Source organism: Schistocerca gregaria, chromosome 7 (assembly GCF_023897955.1).
Source record: "Schistocerca gregaria isolate iqSchGreg1 chromosome 7, iqSchGreg1.2, whole genome shotgun sequence".
NCBI classification, from domain to species: Eukaryota; Metazoa; Arthropoda; class Insecta; order Orthoptera; family Acrididae; genus Schistocerca; species Schistocerca gregaria.
Genome location: NC_064926.1, coordinates 429,897,921 through 429,920,826, shown reverse-complemented (window position 1 = coordinate 429,920,826; position 22,906 = coordinate 429,897,921). Strand labels below are relative to the sequence as shown.

The 22,906-nt window shown below is 42.2% G+C and overlaps 1 protein-coding gene across 1 annotated transcript in view; it reads left to right on the top strand.

Annotated features, from left to right (window-relative positions):
- LOC126281483 (zwei Ig domain protein zig-8-like) overlaps positions 1–22,906 on the top strand; it is a 1,171,655-nt gene that overhangs the window by 819,290 nt on the left and 329,459 nt on the right. Inside the window, exon 3 of the mRNA XM_049980479.1 lies at positions 7,768–7,978. Within this exon, the coding sequence (XP_049836436.1) occupies positions 7,768–7,978 (211 nt within the window). The remainder of the gene's footprint in view (positions 1–7,767; positions 7,979–22,906) is intronic.

The window sequence follows — 22,906 nt, the reverse complement described above, 5'->3', positions numbered from 1 at the left end:
CTACTAATTGGCCACGGAAACGAATGTTCAATATTCATAGGCTGCTCCTCGAGTAGTACAAAGGACCACAGCTGCTATGTGGAAAAATACATACGATAATTCGGGAACAGAGAGAAGCAAACGAAACAGCATTGAGGAGCGAGATACGCGGACGAAGGAAACCAGTATGGAAAGAACACTCCGAAGTAAGAACGGAAGGCCTATAAGGAGGAGGACACACGGTAATTAATGGAATTATAAAAGGCATATCATGCATATAGGTGAATATATAACAGTGGACGTGAGGCAGGTATTACGTAAAAGTGTTTACTGATCATTGTGACACGACACTCTCTCTTGGACAATACAAACTGAAATCCGCTTCACAGCTGACCTGGTACGATTATCAAAAGAAAGTACACTATATACTAGCCACAAGAAAACGAATTTCGCTTATAGTTCCAATCGGTGAAGTAAATAACTGAAATTCAGTACGTAAGGCTTCCTACCTAGCCTGACGTTTGACAGAGTATCTACAGAGATTACCTATATAGTGGATACCAAAAATGAGATGAAACGATCGTGTGGCATTGTTGGCCGGGAGGCCCCATACGGGGAAGTTCGGCCGCCGGGTTGAAAGTCTTATTTCAGGCAACACAACATTGGGCGACTTGCGTGTCGGTAATGATGATGAAAGGCTGATGAGGACAACACAATACCCAGTCCACGAACGGAGAAAATCTCCAACGCAGCCGGGAATCGAACGCGGGTTCGTTGCATAGTAGACAAACACGTTACCATTCAACTAAGCAGGTGGACATTGGACACACAGGAAGTATGAATAAAAATGCATTCAGTAACAATATTTTTGTGTTTTGCTAAACTGCACGGTGTATTTCAAACCCTATGGGACCATCGTCAGGTGCAAATCGTCTAATACATAATTTGCCTCTGCTTTTGAATGAGATGAACTGCATATATATGTTTCATCCAACCTTCTAATATCAGGTCCGAAAAGGATCGTGTAATTTAACTAAACTCGAAAAAATTGGGACTGTAGGAGTTTCTTTCCATACTTTTTTGTCTTTCACGATTCAGTCGTCAAAATATGAACAAAATTAGAATATAATGAAGCACTGATAATATACACCCCGAATATTGAGGAAATAAAAAGTGCTATTGATGTGCAGTTTTCACACAATGGATTGGTAGTCAGAGGCTCGTACTGTTTAGCGAACACACATATTGTAACAATACTTAAAAGTGCCTATTGGCAGTAACGGACTAAAAGTAGGGTAAATTAGAAGATAAATTGTGTTTTTTTGCAGGATTCTACTGTGTGTCGTTCACAAGATACCCTATACTGAAAAATTTCCACACCGAGACATTTTTCTGCCATTGAACCTGCGTAGTTGCTCGGTACTATGTTGTTATGTTTTCTTACGACGTGCTTTGTGTTTCTCGAGTGCATTGCGACTTGGTAGTCAGTGTGTGACAACACAAGAAGTACTTCGTGAGTGGACGATGGAATTTACAAGTGCAGAAAAAGTCGACATGCTCATGGTGTACGGAGAATGTAAGAAGAATGCAGTTCGTTCTCGTACAGTGTATGCGACAAGATATCCCAGTAGACGTCAACCACTTCGGTATTTGTTTGTCAGCCTCGTCAATCGTTTACGTTAAAGTAGTAGCGTAACATCTTGACAACGTAACAGATAATGTTGACGATTATCGGTTTGTGTTGTGCTCAACTGCGACGTCGTCAGCTCCCGTATCTAGTCTCAACTTTTATATAGTCCTATACCTTTTACACGGTCCGATCTAGCTACTGTCACGAATGATGATGATGAGAAGGAAATTATGAGGACAACACAATCACCCAGTCCCCGGGAAGAGAAAATCCGCAACCCGACTGGGAATCGAACCCGGAGCCCCGTGATCTAGAGGCAGCAATACTAGTAAGCTGCGGACAGACATAATAGAAAGAAACAAGTGACGACAGAAGAGGGAGAAATTAATGTTGCTGTTGCAGTTGCAGCTGATCCATCCGTTAACTCCCGCGCAAGTGCTCGAGAAAGTGGCTTCAGTGAGGCATTCTCCATGAAAACCATCACTTGCTCATCTCTCTCCATCAAGAGCTGCATGGAAACGATTATGAGATTCCTGTTAACTTCTGTAAATGGGCATTACTACAGGATACTCCAAATGTATCATGTATCTTGTTTAGTGATGAAATTAGATTTTTGCGGTATTCCAATGGCTTTAATTTAGAGAAAACATTTCGTGTAGTCTCATTAGTTTCATACAAACTGTTTAATCTATGCACCTAGGGATTGAAACAAGTAATTGCCATTTTGTCCATCCCAATGCTTTACGCCAGTTTCACATTCAATGGTCATTTTGCTTTACTTTCAGTTTCACGGAACATTTCACATAGATAAATTTTATTGTCGACTTAAATACATTTCAAAAGTTTGTAGATTATTTGCTAAAGAAACTTTTCCTACTGGACCTAAGATTAATGTCCGACATTTCTTTAGCAAGATCTTACACACTGTGATTGGTGTTAGGGGTGTGACTGCTACATTTATTAAATATGCGAGCTAAAGTTACGTTCCAGTAATAATCTCTGATTATATTTCAGATCCTTGAAGCACTTAAATTCCGGAAAGTTCAGGAACTTGAGTCTGACAGTATTTTCACCGGTCCTAGTATTTACCCGTAGGTTGGTGAAGAGGTGCTACAGCTATCGCAAAACTACTTGTTTTAGTCGGAATTTGTCATGTTTCTAGCATCTGCTTTAATAACGTAAGGCTCAGGCAAATGACACCGTGAGACATGGTGCAGTGGTCAGAAGAAGCACTCTAGACTCTTATTCGGGAGAAGCATGGTTCAAATCCGCGTCCAGCCATCCAGATATAGGTTTTCCGTTATTTCGCTAAATCGCTCCAGTTAAATGCCTGGTTGGCTCCTTTAAGAAGCGCACGGCCGATCGCCTTCCCCATCCTTAATAAAATATGAGCATGTGCTCATTAGGAGAGGACTTGCCACGCTAAGGCTTTATATTGTCTTCTACATTAAAGTTTTTGCATTAAAGTTTCCAATGCGTTTCTGGGTACCTTGATATTTATTTACATTCAGAAATATACAGTTTTGTGATATAACTGAAAAATTGTTAAATTAAGTGCATTCATTTAAAATGTATTCGTGAAGTATTATTTTCTACAAGACAGATGACTAGTTCCTCACCTCGATTACTGATGGAGAATATTGAGATTTCCATGGATACGATTTGGTTTACATCGCAACTATCTCTACTAAAACAAGTGGGTAACCGTCGCGGAAATTTCGGAGATGTCGATTCCGAAACAATTAGTTGCATGCTCTTTTTACAGAATTTCATCCTACTTTTTCCGTGTAGAAGGCAGGGTGGCTAGGGCTGCAGACTCAATACTTCACAACTTTCTTCTACAGCGGTTAGTAGTATAAATGACATTATTTGCTGTCGATAAAGAAGAGAGCCATACGTAAATGTTCTTAAATAAATTGTTGATTTCTGTGTGTAAATACATATTTTTGTCCATATAGATTGTATCCTGTTGGAATTGTGTATTGTTGGACAATCGAGAAATTGATTTTTCGCACAGTCCGTTGTATAAAGAAATTGGCTTCTATGGTGTCAATTCCTCATATGTGTGCATTGTGTTCCAATAAGCTACGAAAGGATTATCTAAAATTAAGTTTAATGCATAAAATCTCAAATTTGTTTCTTGAGCTGATCTGCTGCATATCAGTGATTTCTGAAGCTGCGTTTCGAAACGTATGGAAATTTTTCATGAAGCTCCTTTCATTGAAAATAATTTAACAGATGTTAAATATGTGTGCCAGTAACGTAATATGTATTTTCTATTCATATGACTTACTTCTCTTGGTAAGTATTACCAGCAACTGAGGTATAAAAGTGTTACCAGACATACGAAGGCGTTAGCAAAAATTAAGCTCATTGTCTTGCACGAATACCAATTACCTACGTTTGCTCAATAAGATGTCAAGAGTTATCCTTTCTCTAACATTTATATTTTAGTCCCTTAAGACTCTGGGTTACCCTTTCGCATGGACTAGTATGCTATAAAGCCAATTACGACTCTACAAGTACCCCTCTTATTTTCTTTGATATTTTTTCTCCCATCTACTTCATTACACGTCCAAACATTACCAGTATTTTAGACATGGAGGAGCTAATGTCTTACATGCGATGACATGTACGTCGCACTGGACCTTCCTAAATCCCCCACAACAGTCTTATAACGCAGATAGTGGTCCAGATTGTAATGAAACTTAAAAATGCTGGCGCAAATTTGTGTGTGTATGTGAGTGTTTCGGGTGCTTTGCAAAACGGTATGTTGTGGTCCCAAAGTTACTGACAATGTGTGGAAATGTGCACCCTCAAACGTTCAAATGTGTGTCGTTTCCTGAGGAACGAAACAGCTGAGGTCCTCGTTCCCTAGACTTACACACTACTTAAATTAACTTATGCTAAGAACAACACACTCATCCATGAGCGAGGGAGGACTCGAACCTCCGGCGGGAAGGGCCACGCAGTCCGTGACATGGCACCTCGAACCGTGCGGCCACTCAGCGCGGTGCTGTGCGCCCTCTTGGTCGACACTGGGAAGCGGCCTACTTGTAGATTCGCTGCACTGAATGCCAGTAGCGAACTCGTTTGAGGCATACCGGCGGTCTGGGCGCTGGACATGCCATTTCGAGCGAAGGATTGTTCTGATCCAGATCTGTGACTTTAGGGCTCTATCATAGAAAAATATACGGAAATAAAAAATAAAAACTGAAGGCTACTGTTCAATTCGCAGATGTTGAGCAACATCATATGTAACCTCCCCACAAAATAATTTCCGTAAATTCCCAACAGTAAGAACAATAATTATTTATATCATTCACATTTAGTGTAACCTCCCCTACAAAAATATTCCGTAACCTCCCTACAGAAAAAAATTATAATTTTTTATAGCATTCAGCGTAACCTCCCACAGATAAATTCCGTAACCTACCAATAATACAATGCGACTAATCTCTCAATACAACTGCGACTCACTTATAACCTTTCAATAATTGACTGTGAATCTAAAGTGGTATATTTTGGACGTCAGCAGTGCTGCGTCATGGCCCTGAAAATTCATTTTGAATAAACTGAAAAATCTTACCTCAATTAGGTCGCCGGATAACGCATATATATCTGCTCCTATAAGATATTTTTCTAGCGCAGCTCTGTGCAATGCTGCCCGATAGATTTGTCATGTATAAAAAGAAACAACTGATTTTTCCTTTCAATAATCGGGATGACGAAGGATTGGAGAAATTAATAAATTCTTTAAATTGAAATGAATGGTTGTCAAAAGTTTCTTTTTATGAGAAAGATTATTATTAAGAGATTATTTAGACACATTTACATGGGACTTGATATAACAATACTACATATGCGCGAGGCTGCTTTTACCTTATACTACAACGCTCAGGTTCCGCCATCACTCCACCACGACCGGCCCAGCCAACACGATACAACAGACTGCTAGCTACTAACAACATAAGCCCGGTCCACGCGCAACTATCTGTCTGCGCAGACATCGGCGCAGATGTCTGTACATTCTAAAGATCGCAGCAAATGTGGTGTGTTCACACGACGCAAACCCCAATCTACTACTCGCCCGCCATCTGTCGGTGTCGAAAAGAAATATGAGTGACAAGCGACTACGCTCCCCGTGAACGTAAAAAATTTAATTCAGTTATTTTGAAATATAGAAATGGAAGAAGTTCTGTTATGATCTGTGTTCGCAACTTGTGTTGCAAAAAACATTCAGACCAACCGCAGGAAACAGAGAAAGCGGTCAAAATGGTGCAGACAGTGGCTGCTAAAGCGAAAGCAGTTTTCTCACGCAAATTTACTGCGAGATTTACAGGGCGAACCTTAAGAAAGCCAAGCAGATCAAAATACCATATCGTTGGCTGGTATAATTGATCTACTCCTACATCACATCTTCTAGATTTCTGAACTTTGGGTAACTCTTTTCGGTAAACAGCTCCCAACAATTTTTTTTAAAATACTCTTTGCCGATGCGTCAACTGCCCGCAATTTTTCAATTAGAGCATTGTGTAGTGCTGTCTTTTTGTCTCGATCACTATATTCTTTACTTTTAATCTTCCACAAACATACATATATATGTTTCAATATGTTTCAATATGTTTCAATGAATTCACTAACAAGCTCTCGAGAACACTGACGAGTATCAGCCATTTTAATGCCCTGTGCGCACAAATACAAACACTAGACTGAGCAAACAGCTGTTTCGCGCCAGATTTGCGGCGATCTGTCCACAGCTCCAACTTGTCTGCGCAGATGTGGTTTGAACCCACGGATTTGAGAGGTTTCGCTCAAACCTCCAACTCCAACTTCCAGGTTTGCACACACCTCAGGTTGGTGCAAATCTTCTGTCCAAACGCAACGATCTGTCTGCGCACATCACCTGTGCGCAGACATTTGCGCAGACAGATCGTTGTGTGTGGACGTGCCTTTACTCCTACTGCTACACAGTTCCTACTGCAATCAACACTGCTCTTTGGTCTTAGATTCTCTTATAGCTTACATATCGCAGGCAGTGCGTGAGCAATCCATCGAAATTACATCTGCTCGAGTGCGCTAACAACAAATTCCTTAATCATGGACCGCTTACACATCGGCGTAAAATGGCAGGAATGCTGGAGATTAGGGCAAGGGACAGAAAGCATCACTGGAACTTCAGAACCGATAACACAGTGAACGGGGGAAATAAGAAACCTAAAATGATGTAATGTGAGAATGCTCCAGGCTCACAGTTTGACTGTTAGGTACCTGCAGTAGGCAACTCGAATTGCTCCTGAAACGCACAATGATACAACTGGCGGCCCGAAAGCTTTTCTGAGTGAAAGTTTACGTCGATTCATTCTGATACGCTTAGCAAGCGCTGGTCATGGACTGGGCTCTGATGAGTCATACTGTAAGTAGGCTGTTTAGATTTTTATATTGGTAACGCCACGTAGCGCTCTGTATGAAAATCACTGGCTGTGCTGTGTGCAGTCTGTGGCTGGTTTGCATTGTTGTCTGCCATTGTAGTGTTGGGCAGCTGGATGTTAACAGCGCGTAGCTTTGCGCAGTTGGAGGTGAGCCGTCAGCAGTGGTGGACGTGGGGAGAGAGATGGCGGAGTTTTGAAATTTGTAAGACTGCATGTCATGAACTGCTATATACATTATGACTTTTGAACACTATTGAGGTAAATTCATGGTTTGTTCTCTATTAAAATCTTTCATTAGCTAACTAATCCCTATCAGTAGTTAGTGCCTTCCGTAGTTTGAATCTTTTATTTAGCTGGCAGTAGTGGCGCTCGCTGTATTGCAGTAGTTCGAGTAACCAAGATTTTTGTGAGGTAAGCGATTTGTGAAACGTATAGGTTAATGTTAGTCAGGGCCATTCTTTTGCAGCGATTTTTGAAAGTCAGATTGCGTTGCGCTAAAAATACTGTGTGTCAGTTTAAGCACAGTCCTGTATAATTTTTCAATGGCGACGTTTCAATACGTATGCCTACAACACTGAGCACAAGTTGGTATCGTCAGAGGAATGTGCACATACTGAAGATGGGCAGGAACGCGTACATAAAAGTACAGTATTTCAGTGCCATCAGCTGACCATTCAGCAAGGTCAGGAGTGTGTTGTGATACACGGGTGTTTGCCTGTTGGGCAGGTGTCGTGGGTGCGGCACAGGGACGTGCACCTGCTGACGGTGGGCAGGTACACGTACACCAACGACCAACGCTTCCGCGCCATCAACCAGCCGCTCAGCAACGACTGGACGCTGCAGCTCAAGTACCCGCAGCACCGCGACGCCGGCGTCTACGAGTGCCAGGTGTCCACCACGCCGCACATGAGCCACTTCGTGCACCTCAACGTCGTCGGTGAGTCGCACTACGTTTGTTCCCTCAGGCAAGCCAAGCGTTCCTGTTGTTCGTAGCCAAATGTACTGACATTTTTCCCACTCGCTTATTTTACTTAGTGAGGTAAGTATGGTGTTAAATCACAGTTTACTTGGAGCGGCAGTAACCCAGAAAATAACGTCTTGTTCTTCAGGGAAAACTGCAATGCTAAAGATGGGTACCGGTGTCAGTAATCATAAACATTCCATACTAGTGGTAATGCAGAGGACAGCAGAGTACCGCAGTTCCACCAGCGAGGGTGCTGCCGCCAAATAGTGTAGCTTACCTGTCGACTTGAGAGTACGGCAGCTCCACCAGTGAGAGAGCTGCCGCCAAATACTGTAGCCCGCCTGTCGACTTGAGAGTACAGCAGTTCCACTAGCGAAGGTTCTGCCGCCAAATAGTTTAGCCCTCCTGTCGACTTGAGAGTACAGCAGTTCCACCAGCGAGGGTGCTGCCGCCAAATAGTGTAGCCCGCCTGTCGACTTGAGAGTACAGCAGTTCCACCAGCGAGGGTGCTGCCGCCAAATAGTGTAGCCCGCCTGTCTACTTCATTGTAATGCATTCGCGGAATGCTCACAGCCCTCAGCATATTTCCGAAAGGAGAACGTGTTTGTCAGACTTTAGCTGACGACGACCATTTCGTCGAACACTCAGTGCCCCAGGAAAATTTTAAAATTCGTACACACATTTGGTGACCATCCAACTACATCTACATATGTATCTATACACCACTGGCTGTCTGATGTACTTTGGAACACTTTCATTTCCGCTCTCTTAACCACTACCTTGCATGTGCATTTTAGAATCTTTGACACTGTCTACATGAAGCACAACACCACCTCTTAGTGTACATGAAACGTGAGATGGATAAGTGTCTCCGTGAAGTTCTTGTGCTTGCGTGAAGATTCCGGTATGATGTGGTTTCTTTGAATCTACCACCATGTAAGACTCTTAAACACACGTGAAATACTACATAATACATCTAATATGGGGTTTTATAACCAACTTCCCTCATGAATTCATGATATTACAATGTACTTTAGTTTAGCATCTGCTTCTGCTGTACCTAGTTTGATGCTGCCTTTTCATCCTGAACCGTTCCGAATTTCGTGACGGAAGTCCATCACACCACCGCTGCCACGTTTCCATTGGATTAGAAAGGGTAATCGGCACCCAGAGAGGTTAGATCTTCCGCGTCTCGTCCCTTTTCCATACGCCAACGTTGTCCCATTTTTGTATTTAATCCTAATCGCTGTTTACCCATTTATTGAGATAAACATGACTTTACAAGGAATTAAGATTCTGTTGTGTATCACCCAGTTCAAATATGGAACACTACATTGTCCAAAGCTGTATTACTTGTGACCATAAAGCGAGTTTCCTCTTTTATTTATTGCAACCCAAGTCAATAAGGAACAAACGCCACATATACTCTTAAAATTACGTGCCGTTGATTGGCGATGGCTCCATCTAGTACATGTAACCTAGGAACAAACATGTCTCTGCAAATGAAATACAGTTCTAGTAAAACTCTTCCTTTGTACGGTTCAGTCATAATCTCCTCACTATCCCCTTACAGACATCACCCGCTTCCAATGTCTTCCTTACTATGCCCTTCTACTCTCCCGGTGTCTTTCCCTTTCTTTTGCCCTATTTCACATTTTTCGCCCATCATAGAACTCCTGAGGTGCGGCGTTGACGCAGTCCGGCTGCTATACCCAAGGTAACCCCCTGGATATCGCCAATTTAGACACGAGCATGAACAAGAATTTCTTCATTTTTCAGCAGAATTTAGTTATAGTGAAACTGTCCTTCAGTATATCCTCTTGGTGTGACACTGATGGAGAACCGCACCCAACGTTTCCGATGGTTTAGAAGATACACAATCGTAATGTTATGCTGTTCGATTAAATTAACTTCCCTGACTGCAGTTTATTGATATTATCGTTTCATATCCACATTACTTGTTCCTAATCTTCGATATCCCAAAATTGATAATATAAACAAAGTAATGGAGGAAATACAGGGAAGTCCAAGAAGTTAATTAAGACAGAAAACGGTGATGGAAACTACAAAGATTATCTACTCCTTATGAAAGGAAGAGATACGTTAGTTAACTGCTGACGTGAAGTGCGGAACCCCCGAGAGCGTCGTTTCCTTCGGCAGAACATAATGGCTGCTATCCTTTCCCTCAGTAATGACGCACGTGTCAGATTCTTACGCATGCTATGCTCTATCTTCTCGTGAGCCTACCACATTCTTTTAGGAGGTACTACAAATTATATCCCTGGTCCTTCCTACCACATTTCACGTCTTTCAGACATTTATTCGCCTTCAGATCTTCTCACTCCATTTTTATTGACAAATAACCACTGTATGTAGACGGAAGTACGTTTCACATCCCATCGACAACGGGGTCATTACAAACGGGGCACCAGGTCAAATTGGGCAAGGATGTCGAAATAAGTTGGGCTTCTAAACCATCCGCGCATTTGACACGAAAAGCCCACATACGAGAGCCTACGTCGACATCTAGGTGATTGCTCTGCTGATCACAATAAAGGGTCTGGCAAAAAGATTCAGTGAACCACCTCCAAGCTATATCTCTACCGTTCCACTCTCGAAAGGCGTGCGGGAAAAACGAGCACTTAAAGTTTTCTGTGCGAGCCCTGATTTATTTTATCATGACCGTTGTTTCTGCCTGTATAGGTGGGTGCCAATCGGAGGAGGAAATCGGTCATTGAAATTTTTGAGAAGATGCCGTCGCAACGAAAAACGTCTTTGTTCTAACGATTGCTAAATTGCTAAAATTGCGTGGTAATACGAGCTGCCCATCTTTATAGTATTTTGATATTAGCCGTTAGTTCCACCTGATGCGGATCCCACATCGCACAGCAATACTCCAGAACAGGGCGGACAAGTGCGGTGTAAGCAGTCTCTTAAGTAGGCCTGTTGCACCTTCTAAGTGTTCTGCCAATTAATCGCAGTCTTTGGTTATCTCTACCCAAAGCATTATCTATGTGGTCGTTACAGTTTAGGTTATTTGTAATTTACTTTACAGCCTTCAGATTTGTGTGACTTATCACGTAAATAAAATTTAACGGATTTCTTTTAGTACTCATGTGAATAACTTCACACTATTTTAAGGACAGTCATTTTTACCTCGTGCCTACGGATAAAGTCTATCAACCATTTCGCAATATTGTATGGTTATTTCAAGTTAACCAGAGAGAAACAGCAACATTATTGTAGATTTTGGCTTATGACAAATGACTGTAATCTTCAAGAATATTCTACATCATGGTTTCATCCCCGTAATTGAAATGTCCCATCTGCATGATGATTATTTGGTAAACCGAGCGGGGTACTTGCCGCGGTAGAACAGTCAAACTGCACCTGCTGCATAACGCGGTCGGGTGAAAGCAAAAGCTTTTTCGCTGTAATTACTCTCCGCACACGTCACGCATTTGGCATGAATTCTGGACGGCAGATTTAATTAACAAAGTGGCGCTGTCGGGGTTTGTTTGAATTGAAACATCTCCGCCGGCCTATTTATTCTGCAAGGTACACAGGCGGTTTGCATATGTACACCGAGTGGTTTAAACACTGATACGTGCTCTGTTAACTACTCTAGTTGATGAGACTGTTGTAGTTACAAGTATGGCAGTCCGTGATAAGCAGTTAAGGTAGCACTAAACAACAAAACTCGTGCACTAACTACCGTCACTACAAAGTTCCTGACAGCACTTCGGCGCCGCTAGTTTTAATCACTATGCAGATTACCTTGTTGCGAGGAACGTAAACGACATCTGAAGTACCAGTTAGCCGCCACAGACATAGAATCATAAAAACACTGGTAGTGGAAAAAAAGGAGAACAAAGTAATGTTGATGCTGGAAACAAAACACGAAGGAATTACCCAAATGGATGTTACGTACGTGTACAATCAAACAAATGGTTACAATACGAGAAAAGTAGGATTGTTTATTCAAGAGAAAGAGCTTCATAAATTGAGCTAGTCAATAACACGTTGGTCCACCTCTGCCGCTTATGCAAGCTATTATTCGGCTTGTCATTAATTGATAGAGATTCTGGATGTCCTCCTGAGACGTATCGAGTTGAATTATGTCCAATTTTCGCATTGGATCGTCAATATCTCGAGCTGAGTATAGGGTCCTGTCTATAATGCTACAAAAGTGTTCAGTTGGGAAGAGACCTGACTCCTTGAGCGCGAAAGTAGTTTTCGCCAGCCACAAAAACAAGCGTTAGAGACTCTCGCGGTGTGACATGTAAGCCGCTATGACTTGCCACGGAGGGCAACAGACACGATCTTCTGCCTGGAACACCACTGATTGGAGTAGAACTGTCTTCAATTATGAGTCTCAATTCAGACTGAGCCCCGGTGATCAGCGAGGATCTATCTGGAGACGCACCGAACAGCTGTGGGATACCAAACTGATTGTCACCCACCATGCGGCCCGACAACAGAAATCATGGTCGGGGGTGCCACTTCATTTCATAGCAGGATCTCTTCGGTTGTCATCAGCACAGTGGTACGTCGACGATGATGTACCACACATTTTCCTTTCCTTCATGGCAAGCCATCCTGGACTTACATTTCAACAAGATAATTGTGCATTTCAACATGATGACACCAAACACTACCTTGGCCAGCAAGGTCGCCGAATCTCTCCCCCAAATGAGAAAGTTTGGAGCATTGTCGAGAGAGCCCTCCAACTAGCTCGAGATTTTGTCGATCTAATGCACAAACTTGACAGAATATAGCACGTTATTTCTCAAGAGGACAACCAAAAACTCTGTCAGTCAATGCTAAGCCGAATAACTGCTTACATAAGGGCCAGAGGTTGATCAACGAGTTAATGAATGTCTCAGTCATTTGTTAGTCTGAGCATGTACATGACATCTACCGATTTCAATCCCATTTGGATAATTGCTTCTTGCAACTTTTTTCTTTTTTCTTTTTTTTTAAATTTTTGTTCTGGGGCGAATTTACTACGCTATCATCTGATTCCTGAATGTTTAGGTATTACAACAGTCGTTCGCAAGTACCAGTACTGTGCAGTACTTAAGAAGTTGATTGTTATTGCCAAGGAGCGATATTCGTATTGTGGCCGACCAATCAACTATAATATCCAGCAACTTCCATTAATCATTTTAATCGATTGCTGGAGTGTATTCATAGAAAGGAGTACACTCCTTTATCTTCTTTCATTTCATCCCGTCGGAGCCAGATTTTCGTCTCAATGAACTTCATAAATCGACGAAATGGTGATCTGTTCGCATAAAATTGTTTCCCTTGTTGGAACATCTGCAACTTAAAATCACTGACAGTGATTTATTGAACAGCAACACCTATTGACGTTACGTATCCGTAGGAGATGTAAGTTCTCCAGTTTAAATACCTTGGATCACGTTTCAACAGTAAAAATATCATAAAATGGCGATAAATGAAAGAACAGCCTCAGGGTCAAGATGTCTGTACCCCCTAAGCAACCCACTCCAAAGTAAAGCTTTGCCAATCCCCACAATGATGAAGATATACACTATCATATACCCCTTAGTATTGTACGGTTCAGAAAGCTGGACGCATAGAAAGAATGAAAGAGTAAACCTGAATGTTTTTGAAAGAAAAGTAATGAGAAAAATCTGGGGACCTCTGTTGGAGAAAGGCGTATGGAGAGTTCGAAAGATTCTACTGACAATTAAAATATATGTTGTAAGGTAAAACAAATTCTAAACAGCTGAACAAAGCGACAAAATTAAAGGGCGTAAAACAGTTTGTCAGTATTGTCTGGGTTTCTGGAGTGCATTCTACAAGTCAAGAGAAATATTTAATTTGTGATTTGACAGGTAGAGAATATACCTATAGGATTCTCTTCCATTGTATTACAACTCAGTTTCCTCTCTGAAGATCCTTCCAGGACGAAAGAGATGTTTATGCTGTATGTATTGTTTCGTGAGATGTGCTGATCTGGAAAAAGTGTTCTTCAATGTAAATATGATGCAAGATAGAAATACTGCGAGAAGTAGGTGTAACTCGCAGGAAAGCTAGGTAATGTACAATACCTGTAAGGACAAGGAAGGACAATAGAATGCGAACTCCAGAACGAATTGCACGGATTAGAAAGGATGTAACATGAAGATGTATCGTTTCGCTCCTTCTGTTCAGTCTGTACATCGAAGACGCAATCACGAAAATATGATAGAGTGGGGAGCGTAATTGAACTTGAGGGTGAAAGAATACAATGATAAGATTTCCTGATGACACTGCTACCTTCAGTGGAAGCGACGAAGAGATATCAGATGTAATGCATGAAAACAGAAATCAGCTGATATCACACTATGGAGTGACAGTAAACCGAGGACAGACGAAACTAATGAGGACTAGCAAATATGAGAATAGTGAGGAACATATCAAAGCCAGGGGACAGGAACATTCGAAGTGAAGGAATTCTGCTACCTCGGAAGCAAAACAACTTATGAGGGATGCAACAAGCAGGACATAAAAAGCAGACTAGCTGATACAAAGATGAACGAAATGCCAAAAGAATTCTAGTATAACTCAAGGTCTTAATATGAGGAAACAGTTTATGTGAGTATACGTTTGGACTACCGAACTGTATGAAAGTGAATCATGGACTTTGTGGAAAACTGAAAAAAAATAATCGAAGTGTCTGAGTCGTGGTGCTATAAGACGATGTTGCAAATGAAGAGGACTGAGAGCGTAAAAAATATTCAAAAGTGGAAGTAAAAGGATTATATGGTATACGTTAAGACATCGGTGAGTAACTGGCAAGGAACTAGAGCTGTGGAGAGTACGAACTGTTATGGAAGACAAAAATCGGGGTTCAACAAATAACTGAGGACTTTTGGTATAAGTGCTACCCAGAGATGAAAATGTTGGCATATGAGAGCAAGTCGTGGCAGGTCACATCAAAGTAGTCAGTGGGCTGAAGACTACAAAAAAATATGGCTAATCAGATTGGAACTGTATTTGAGCAGAAAAATTATTAAGCCACATTATGTTACTTCGGAATCAGGTTTCCCGAAGATTCAAAATTTGGGAGAAACTGGATAGGTTTTTCACCCGCGTACTAGCCAGATAATGATAGTGATTAATGTCATTCTCTTTCGAAAGGAAATTAGACTCTTAGCCTTTCTTAAAATTAATATAGAATAGGAACCTTAACTTGAAACTAGTCTCTCACGAAATATTTTTTATCGAGTTCTATACCGACGTTTTTATCACATCTGTTTTAAAATTACTGCATTTAGACCATATGGTTTAGAACCACCTTGATTACAGTAACAATAGTTATACCTTTAATTTCTTTCTTTGAGTATTATGCATATCAATTTTGGCTTAGAGCACCTCTCTAAACTTCAAGATGGGTGCCATTCATTATACTGGATACACAATATTATAGACACAGGAACCATCAAGCTCTGCTCATTCCGGCCTCAAGAAGTCACAGATATCTGCTCATGTGTGTAGAAGTCATCACTGTCGGCTGACACATCCTTTCAGGTTTACCCACAGTTATTGACCTCGGTTCAAATTACGAAGCTTTGGTAAGCATTTGGGAAGTGATCCTCGTCGGAAGTTTAACATGGCGGACAAAACAGCACCGGTAATGAATCTTTCTCAGAGGTAAACTTTATTTTCCAGGAAGAAAGTAGGGCCAGGTAGCGTTGAAGAGTGTCTTTCTGATCACAGCGTCCTTCGGAAGCAAATTTCCCTAAAAAAATTCCTTAGATTTTTGACGGACCTCAAGACGCTCATTGTTCCCGTATATACAAGAAACAGGAATTGGTGTGCCAATATAACATGTTTTCAGTTATTCAGGGGTTCACTGTCGGCGTTTCATCGCTTAGTATTTGTCAACATTGTGAAAAGAATAGAGCAAGGGGGCATTTCGAGCGTCTCAGATACAGACTGCTCATGACACTCACTTAAAAGCTTCCACCTGTATTTCCTTTCCCGGAAAACTGTATCCAGACATGTTATTGTACTCGACGGTATGAACTTCAGTTTCGTATCTCGACGCTGCACAAGAAGTAACAAAATCATACACCGAATAAATATTGTTAGGCCATATTACCGTTACTTTAAATGCTGCTTTTGCCCCTAGTGTTTCTGTCCATAACATGACAGGCAGAGTTTTTTTATCACTTGGAGTGGGGAGCAAGCCCGTGTGGAATTGATAGCTAATTCAGGAAATGAAACTGCGGTGGCTGCTTCGCTGAAATTATGAGTTGCGTATGTTACCTTCATCTCTAACAAAAGAGCCAAAAAAATAATACATGAGGAACATCATACGGGTTTCAGATTTCAATGTCACTGTCCACGGCTACTACAGCTAACCAATGTTAGATTACCCCCCGCCCCCAGCAAGTGCGGCCTAAATAGAAAAATTTAAAGTGCGTACTTTCTTAAGGTGCGTGTTCTTGACCGAACGTTTCTGTTAAAGGGACACTGGAGTGAGATAACGGAAGAATGGGATTTAAATGCATGTTAGGCCAATGGGATTATGGTATTCCACTCATTCTCTTGCTGGAGACGAACATCGAGATGTACGTAGGAGCCACAGGACCTCCACATTGGCAGAAATGTACACACAGATTTCTATATCGTTCTGCTTTGATAGTACTCTCTCGATAAACCAGTTTTTATTGCTAAGCTAGAACATAATAAAATGTCAACCAACTAGTACATAGGAAACTGTATTAGAGATATAGATAGCTCATATAAAGGGCAATTTAATACAGAAGCTTTCAGAATATAGGCATAAACGTTTTGAAGTTACCTATTTTGCTTAACTCGTCTACGATATCAGTGCTGAATGAAATAATACACTCCTCTTGTTGTGTCTGAAACTAGTGGTGCGTGAGTAAGTGTTTTACGGCAGTGTAGTAGGTGGCGGCATTGTGTCTGTTCTCTATGAGATGCCATGTCGTTTAGACGCTCATCACGCCCTCTTTAACATCGTATTACATAGTGGTCCACGTCGAGCTAGCGTCCAGGTAATTGAGGAGGCAAGAGTGAATTCGATGTCTTCTACGTGAAACCTTATGTAATTAAATTCACATTATTCATCAACAGTGGGAGTCAAATTAGCCACAGTACTGTGTGTTTGCTTTAATTATGAAGGCTGCCCAGAAAATATTGCACTGCCTTTTTTTTCTTTAACAGATATTTATTGAACACAGTGAGAATGACACATACGAAAGAACGATGTTTTATCTACACACCTTATTTTTCCACATAATCTACATCCCGTTCTATGGCCTACCTCCAGCAAGAAACTAGGTCGTGTATGCCCTGTTGGTCCCGATGGCAGGGCCAGTGCTTCACTGTATAAAGCACCTCCTCATCGTCCTCAAAAGTCTTCCATGAATGGCAGCCTTTAATGTCCTCGCGAATGATATCATCACCTCGCTGCAACATGTCACTTGTGACTGCCATGGATGGTCTCCCCAACCGGTGCAAATCGCCGAACCACCTTCTGATGATCTCACCTCCCGTGCCCAGCGACTAACTGTAACTCTATCGACCGCATACGCTTCACAAGCGTTTATGAATATTCCCCACAGTTTCCTTGTCTGCAATGAGAAATTCAACTACGGCGCGTTGCTTGTAACGTCCAGCACCTACAGACTCCATTTTGAAACTGTCCTGCAGCAGCGCTATCTCTCGGAAGTGACGGAAACTTGGCGCGCTCTCTCAGGAGACTTTTTATGTACTATTTTAAGTTTTTGAATGTTTTGCATTCATAGCATTGTTTCTGGCTGAAAAAAAAGATGCGGTGCATTACTTTCTGGGCTTACCTCGTACTTTCCAAAGATTCATTCCACAAACGAAACAGTTATGATGAGCTTTACATTTCCACGAGTTAAGCTGGCGTATATAACTAGTGTAGATAAGGCTGTGGATTGACTTTCTGCTTGTTACGAGCAGATGTCAGCGGTAGACTTGAAGAGCCTCTTCCTCTTGCAAATGATTCTCAGAGTTGGCCGATTTCATGTACCTCACAATGTTGCCTAAGCAGGACCCCGATACAGCACCAAACATTCGCCTGATGCTAACTGCCATGCAGTGCACAGATCTGGCTGTAGTTACACTATCGGATATAAAGTATTCGGATACCTATTAGTGAATATTAATACAGGGTGTGTCTACGCTTCATCTTCATGACAGCTTTAATTCTGCTGGGGTCCCATTCAGTGAAATCTCTGAATGTCTGTGGAGGAAATGTAGTCCATTCTTCTTCAAGAGCAGGAACTAGAGACCATGCTGATGTTGGACGCTGTGATCTGGAACAACGTTGACGCTCTAATTCATCCCATTTCATTAGGTTGATGTGGAGACCTTGTGTCGTCCACTCTATTTCGGGAATATTATTGTCTACAAAAACAAAGCTTCACAGATGCTGCTGCATGACAAGGTTCGTTGTTATCCTGATAGAATCATCGCCTCAGAACTGTTCTTGTACTATACCTAATACACAACGCTGTAAAATGTCTTCATTCCATTCCGCATTTAGCGCTTTGCCAAGCGCAAGAAGGGGAGAAGTTCATATCCACGAAAAACTCACCCAAGTCCTAACATCAACTCATTACCTCACTGTTGGCATTAAACGAGGTGGCAGTCAACGTTATCAAGGGATTCGCCAAATTCACACCTTTCCCTCTGATTGCCACAGGCTACTGCGCCATTCATTAGTCCAAATCATGTGCATACAGTCATCCATCATCACTATTTGCACCATCTCAAGCGACGCTTAGCATTGACAAGGAAATGTGGCTTATGAGGAGCTACTCTACCATTATACTCAGTTCCCTTCAACTCCCCAAGCATAGTCATTCTGCTAGTTGGACTTCTGGTAGCACTCTCTAATTCACGAGTGAATCCTTTCATTGTTTTCATGCGATTTTTCGTTATCGCCCTCTGCAATGTTCGACGGTCCCTATTCACCAGTATTTTAGGTCTGCATGTTGCTGTTTTCAGTGTTGGATTGTGGAATCTTTAGAACAGGGGCGGCCCCAGCGTACCAAATTTCACGCATGTAGCGTGTGCGGGCGTGTCGCTCGGGTTTGCTCGGTGCTTCTCGGAAGTATACGGTGCGGCGTGATATTTTATGTATCCGGATACCGGATCCGGTACTGTCTCTTCCTCTTTGGATTTGGTATTTTTTCGAAGATAAGGATGAAACTCTTCATTGTCTATTACGCAGTCGCATAATTGGCAGGCACTACAGATATTCTCTAGAGCAGCATTACACCACAACGAAAAGAGAATTTCGAGATTTAATTGGCGATGAAAGAAAAAATAAGTTGGCGGACCTAAAAGGATGCAGTATTGTACAACAAGTCACTCTTAGCGTGAGAAACGCACGAAAATCATTGTATTTGTGCTGTTTATATTTGTACGTATATGCTTATAGAAATCCAATGTGTTTGCAGTCCGTTTTATTGTTTCTTACTTCCAATCGGCATCCAACTGTAGAGGCCCGCCATTAAAAGGACGCTACAAAATGGCGCTAAGATATTATACACTTTTCAGCGATGGAGAGTTAATTAAAAAGTGTATTGTTGAGACAGCGGAATTCGTGACACGATTGGAAGTACACAAGTTGTCTGAAATTAGTATGTTGCGCTGCCATGGCAGCGGATGTCTACAGAAGGTTAATTGAAAATGCCAGCAAGTTCATCGCGTTCTCAGTTGTTTTGGACGAGTCCATCAACATTTCGAACACCGCCCAACTTGCGTTTATGTTCGTAGAGTCGGCAGAAATTTGCACTTGACATAAAAACTGTTAGATTTGATGTCAATGAAAGACACAACGAGAGGAATCTACTCGCTGGAAACGGCTGGATGACAGTTGGAGCCGTTGGTCTGAATTGGAACACGTTGGTCTCAGTTGCCACTGACGGAGCGCCAGAGATCCGGGGGACACAACATAGACTAATAGCATCTATAACGATCAAAACTTTGTAGGAATTCATTGTTCTGTACATCGAGAGGCACTTCGTGCTAAATTTGCAGGGGTGGAGAAAGTAATGAAACTGGTGTTCCGAATAGTACATTATCCTAGGTCGTACGAGTCATAACATTGTCAGTTTCAACAGTTTTTGACTGAACTGCAGTAACAATATGGAGGCGTGGTTTACAGCAGCGAAGTACGTTGGTTATGTCGAGGAGAATGCTTGGAACTATCGTTCGAGTTCAGAACCTGCTACTAATTAATTTATAAAAGAAAACAGGAAAAGAGGAACCTACATTAGAAGATACTGAATAGGTTTGCAGAACTCGCATTTTCAGTTGAGTTGGCCGCTCACTCGAACATCCTCAATAAGAGGTTGCAAAGTGAGAAGTAATTAATATCTGATTGAACGTGAAAGGTGGATGCATTTCAAATGAACATTACATTGTTGTGGGGGCAGCTTCTGAAAAAGGGCCCCGTCCATTTCCCTGAGCTCTCTGGTGTTAATAGAAATACTTATTTTGAACAAGTACAGGAACAGTTTTTAGATCATTTTCACGACACTGCCAAACTCGCATCTGTTTTTCAGGCTCTTTCATGATCATTTGTTGCATCAGTTGAAAACGACCCCTTGATTTGGAAATGGAACTGATCGATCATCACTTTCATTCGCTATTAAAAGATAAATTCTGCTACGTTAGAACTGTCGAGGAATTGTGCAATGTTTACCTCGAGGAGACTTTCCACGTCTCCATAATAAAGCTGGAAAAGTGATAGCAATGTTTGGATCAGTTTATGTTTCTAAATATTGTTTTCAACAACAAAACTAAGTAAGTCAAGGTTACCTGGCAGCTTCAGTGACGACAATCCGATAAACTGCCTGTGCCTGTCAGTGTGCCTACAGTTCGTACAAGATACTGACATTTATGTCCTCAGCGAACCAGAAGTAATTACCGAGCGAGGTGGCGCAGTGGTTAGACACTGCACTCGCATTCGGGAGGACGAAGGTTCAATCCTGCGTCCGCCCGTCCTGATTTAGGTTTTCCGTGATTTCCCAAAATCACTCCAGGCAAATGCCGGGATGCTTCCTCTGAAAGGGCACGGCCGACCTCCTCCCCATCCTTCCCTAATCAGATGAGACCGATGACCTCGCTGTCTGGTCACTTTCCCCGAACAACCCAACCCAGCAGCAGAAGTTATTAGATAATGAGCGCAATTTTGTTCTGTTCATGATGCATTAAGTTGAGAATAGTAGCCATGGCACTGTCGGTAGAGAAGTGCTCAATAGCAATTTCTTTTTCTGTCAATTGCAGTAACGATATTCTATTCCGTTCCTAAAGCTATGCTATAGAGACTGTTTGCTAAATCCACTAGTCAAGAATCAACTCATTTTCCCAACGTTTTTTATTAAGGAAACTACAATAACCCACCAACAATAACACACTCTTCAGAACCAACAAAACAATAACGATCCCTTCTGCGGATCAAGCAAATAACAACCGATTCCTACAATCAGGATTCCCTTCGACTGTACACGGGTACAAGTGTTCCACGTCGAAGTCGGCTGTTAGCAGCTAGTAGATAGCCTAATACCACGGAAGCGACTTCTCACAATCGTTGCGGAAGAGAGGATAGTCAAAGTGGCACATCGCTGAACAGGCAAATCTTCTCCGCACACGGCTAGTCTAGAACTGCCTGCTGAACGGCCGGGCGCTGGCTTATCTAGCCCCTGGCGGAAAGATATTTCCAGGACTATTTGTACACACGTGATCCAGAAGGAATATTTCTTCGATCGTCACGCCCCCTACCACCGCTGCTGGTTGATGCCCTCTTATGGATGGCCAGACTTCACAGCGGAGTCGGCAACTAGCGTCAATGGTGTGTCGGCAAAGTTGCCGCTGCAGTAGGCGTCTCTAGTTACTGCAGCGCTAATTTTTGCCTCTTTTTAAATATACCAACTGAAACGTAAAAAAATTTACGTGTAACAATGTGTCTGGCATAATATTACTGGTGTAATGCCACTGCAAATTCAACTATATTTTATTTGTCTTTTTTTTATCGTCTCTTGTATCAAGCTGGCCGCTGTGGCCGAGCGGGTCTAGGTGCTTCAGTCCAGAACCACCCTGTTGCTAAGGTCGCAGGTTCGAATCTTGCCTATGGCATGGATGTGTGTGATGTCCTTAGATTGGTTAGGTTTTCGTAGTTCTAAGTCCCTGATGACCTCAGCAATTTGACCCATTTTTTCTCTTACCAAATTCCAGTAAAAGTACATTGCCACTCGTTATTCCACATAGCTTAAGCTATTCAGCTTCCCTAATATAGTGTAATACAAAATCAAGCCACATGCAAGCCGGTCTGTGTTCTGTGCGCCACCGCTCTGCAGTCTGAGCGGCGCGTGTGTAGTTTCTGCAGAGAGAGCATAGAGTGCTGGTGCACGGAGAGGAGAAAGAGCGGCCCGCGTGCCAAAGCGCCGCCCGCGTGTTTATTTTCTGGTCGGCCCTGCTTTAGAAAGAATGTCGCTGATGGATTAGTTTCTTAGGTGACATCCAGTCAGGAGTCCATGTTCGCGATCAAAGACCCCTCCTGACTGAGACGTTCGTCTGTTACTGTTCGCTGATGAAAACACATCACTCCACGTCCCGTTTTATACTGGCAGGTCCGCCTCTCGTGATTCCTAGTAGTCGATTCTGCATTACATAGGGGTCTGCAGATACTTTCAGTCAGTGAGTGTGTTTCACGTGAAAATCCAAAAAATTATTAGCAGAGTGATATTATCACTTTGCAGCGAAGTGTGCGCTGATATGAAACTTCCTGGCAGATTAAAACTGTGTGCCAGGCCGAGACTCGAACTAGGGACCTAGGAAGGTAGGAGATGAGGTACTGGCAAAAGTAAAGCTGTGAGG